General features: G+C 55.6%; 1 protein-coding gene across 1 annotated transcript; it reads right to left on the reverse strand.

The window, feature by feature from the left end:
- Window positions 1-1,309: 1,309 nt before the first annotated feature.
- LOC126994206 (uncharacterized) lies at window positions 1,310-2,401 on the reverse strand. Its single transcript, XM_050853493.1, has one exon. It carries the CDS (start codon window positions 2,372-2,374, stop codon window positions 1,457-1,459), a length of 918 nt encoding a protein of 305 aa, XP_050709450.1. The 5' UTR covers window positions 2,375-2,401; the 3' UTR covers window positions 1,310-1,456.
- Between the last annotated feature and the right edge of the window lie 1,011 nt (window positions 2,402-3,412).

Consider the following 3,412-nt stretch of genomic DNA (forward strand, 5'->3'; position numbering starts at 1 on the left):
ATCCCCCTCGCCGCAAGTCCTCTTGCAAGTCCCGGACGCATCTCGTTGCCTCAACTTCGGACTTGACGGACAGCAAGAGATCATCAACGTAGAAGCACCGCCCTACCTTGCGCGACGTTACACCTCCTCCCTGCAGGGTCTTCCGAAGCGCAAAGGCGGCACACGCGGGGCTCCACACCCCGCCGAACAGGTGGCGAGTCATGCGGTACTGGACAGGCGGCCTGTCGACGTCCCCACGCGGCCACCACAGGAACCTTAGGACATCTCGGTCCCGCGGTGTCACCAATACCTGATGAAACATGGCCTCAATATCTGCGGATAAGGCTAGCCGGCCCTCCCTAAAACGGAGTAAGATGCCCTGAAGATCATTCATCATGTCGGGCCCTTGCATGACTCGCATGTTGAGCGCAACTCCCTTGTACACCGCCGCGCAGTCGAAGACAATGCGCGTCTTCTCGGGTTTAGTTGGGCTGAGCACCGGGTGGTGCGGGAGATACCACGTTCTCCCCAGAGGGCCCTTCTGGTCCATGACTTCTTCAGCGTATCCTTTCGCTATGAGACTTTCCATTTCTTCCACGTATCGTTTCCTGAGGTGTTCGTTACGCTGCAGTCTAGCTCGTAGCCCAGCCAGACGCCGTAAAGCCATGGCGGAGTTATCTGGTAATGCAGGTTCCTTGTCCCTGAAGGGTATCGGGAACTGGTAATGGCCCATGGTCTTCGCCCCCTCCTTTTCCCACAGTTCGACAACGAGCTGGTCCTCCACCGACCTCCCCCGTTGCTCCGGATCCTCTCGATCGTCCACTTCCCAAAACTGCCGCAGGGCCCTTTCAGAATACGGATCCGGGATCTTCGTCGTTTCTTCCACGAAAGCGTTAAAGCTTGTTGAGGACTGTCGGCTCCGTTGCAGCTGACCATTTATCGCCCAGCCCAACTTTGTCCTGACCGCAAAGGGTTCCCCGTCCCGCCCTCTGCGGACTTCCAGTGGAGTCAAGGCCAGGGGGGCGTCCTGACCGATCAACAACTCCACGGAGAGGTGCTCGGCACGTTTATGCATGGATGCCAAGTCCTTAAGATGTTCCCAGAGAGCAGCCATGGCAGGGTCCGCCTTGGCCTCCGTCAAGCCGTCGGGAAACGAGTCTACAACGAGGACCCCAGTCAGTCTGACCGGTGTTGGCCTCCTCCCGAACAAACCGGTGACCACAAGTTCGACACTAGGGGCTGTTTGGACTCTTTGTTGTAGAAGAGTGGAAAGCACAATCGTTTCTCTTCCCTCTCGTACTCCCAATCTGTCAACAATACGTCTCACACAGAATGAGCGGGTACTACCCGAGTCCAGCAGTGCACAAGTCTCCAACCCCGTTGCAGTCACCCCAGCAGTCAATACCACCGGCACTATAGGTAACACGTTTCCTGTCGTCGGTGCCGTGGTGTGAGCGACGTAGCCCCCCTGGTCTAGTCAATTTCCGCTTGCCCCGCGGGAGACCTCAGCCGACACGCGTTGCCCTGGTGTCGCACCTCCCCTTCGCGGTCTAGCTCCCGCCGCGGTTTCGTGAAGCCACTTGGAATGTCGGCCCCTACAGTTCTCTATCTCACAAAGCTGTGCTCTGCAATCCCTCACCAGATGAGAGTCTCGAAGGCACAGAAAGCACTTACCCTGCGCCCTCACAACCCTCTTACGGTGCTCGACAGGTATCAGCCGGAATATCGTACACGAGGAGAGTGCATGAAGGTCACCACATAAGCGACATCCGTCGTTGCCGAACCTGCCTCCTTCCATCCTCCCCCGGGTACTACCTTGTGTTACAAAGACTGGCACTTTGGCTTCCCGTCTTGCCCCGGAGGCTTTCCCTTGCTTGTCGGCGGCCTCCTTGCCGTTGTCAGTCTCTCCCCCACTTAGTTTCCGTAACTCGGCGCCGTGTCTTTCCGTCAAAAGGAGGTTGTTTTCAACTCTCTTAGTCTCCTTCTTCATGAAGTGTAAAACGTCCGTAATCCGTTGGGGCCGGCTGCCCCTCTTCCCTGTCCATCGAGAATTCCAACGGGTCTGCATCGCCCTATCCAGCCGAAGGAGAATGTCTCTGATAGTGGGTGTATTGTCGATATCCGAAAGCTGACCAATGTTTTCCGCAAAGGAGATGTATGACGTCAGTTGGGAACACATTTGGGAGAGGGCCTGATAGTCGTTCTCAGAAATCGTTGGTCCTCTAATCAATCTCTCCCTCGCATGATGCATATAAACTCTCTCATCGCCGAATCGTTCGTCCAAGATCTTCAAGGCCGAAGCGAGGCCCTGTTCCGACGACAGCGCCATGCAATGCGCTATGAGTGGCCGTACCTCCCGGGCGCAGTTGGTGTACAGCTGGTTGAGTTTATGCATGTCTGACGTCGATGTCTCGAGGACGAATTCCTGGAACCGCCTCTGAACGCCCAGTAGTCCTCAACACTGCCCGCATAGAGAGTGGGAAGCTTCGCCTGCATCATGCACAGTGTTTCAAGTAGAGTCCCACTCGCTCCGGTTTTGTCCCTTCTTTTCTTACGTCGTTTGGTCTGGGGGCTCTGGGACTTACCCCGACGTCTCTTCCCGACTGACCTTAACCTTCCGCGGCGCTGCGTACACCGGCGGCACCGCGGCTACAAGAGGGAAGCACAGAACGTCTCGGCCACTCTGTCTGGATGAAGTAAAGTCCCTTGCCAGACAGATGGGCCGGTAAGTACCAGCAGCATCTGCACCTCCGTGGTCTAGTGGTAAGCGTGCCTGGCTCCCATTCCACGGGCCCTGTTCGAATCGGCCCGGCAGTCCATCCTGCCTTTCGGGTTGGTCGATAAATGGTACCTGGAAACCTGGAAGGGTAAACTATGGCAATCCCGGATTTCACACTGGCCCGTGCCCTGGTAACTGTTTGTTCCCTACCACAGGCTCAAAGGGCCAACGGATCGGAGATGAGCACGGCAGCCACGCGCAGCTATAGCATATGCACCCACCTTTACCTTTACCAATCTGTCATAGCCATTAAATTAGTGACACCAGAAAAAAGAAGGATCAGTTTCCGAGGCCTTGTGAACTGCCAAGCTTGTGAATCAGTTGGGAGGCAAAAGAAAAGTAAAAAAAGGTGTGGCGCCCTAACTGTTATAGCTTTAAATTCGTAACAACAGAATAGAGGAGAGTCAATTTCCGAGGCGTCGTGAGCTGCCAGGGTTGTGAGTGCGCTGTGAGGAGGAGGGAGAGGGAGTGAGCTACCTGTGCCACCCTCGCCTCCTGTGGTTGTTAGGAGGAGGCGGGAGAGCCAGACGCGGCCGATGTATTATTAATGGCCGCGGAATATTAATGAGGAAACACTGACTGACTAAATGACAACAAGAGTCCCGATGTCAGGATGAGTTACTAAAGTACGATGTGAAGGAGAAGATTGTGTGC

This window comes from Eriocheir sinensis, unplaced genomic scaffold (genome assembly GCF_024679095.1).
Source record: "Eriocheir sinensis breed Jianghai 21 unplaced genomic scaffold, ASM2467909v1 Scaffold745, whole genome shotgun sequence".
Classification (NCBI taxonomy): Eukaryota; Metazoa; Arthropoda; class Malacostraca; order Decapoda; family Varunidae; genus Eriocheir; species Eriocheir sinensis.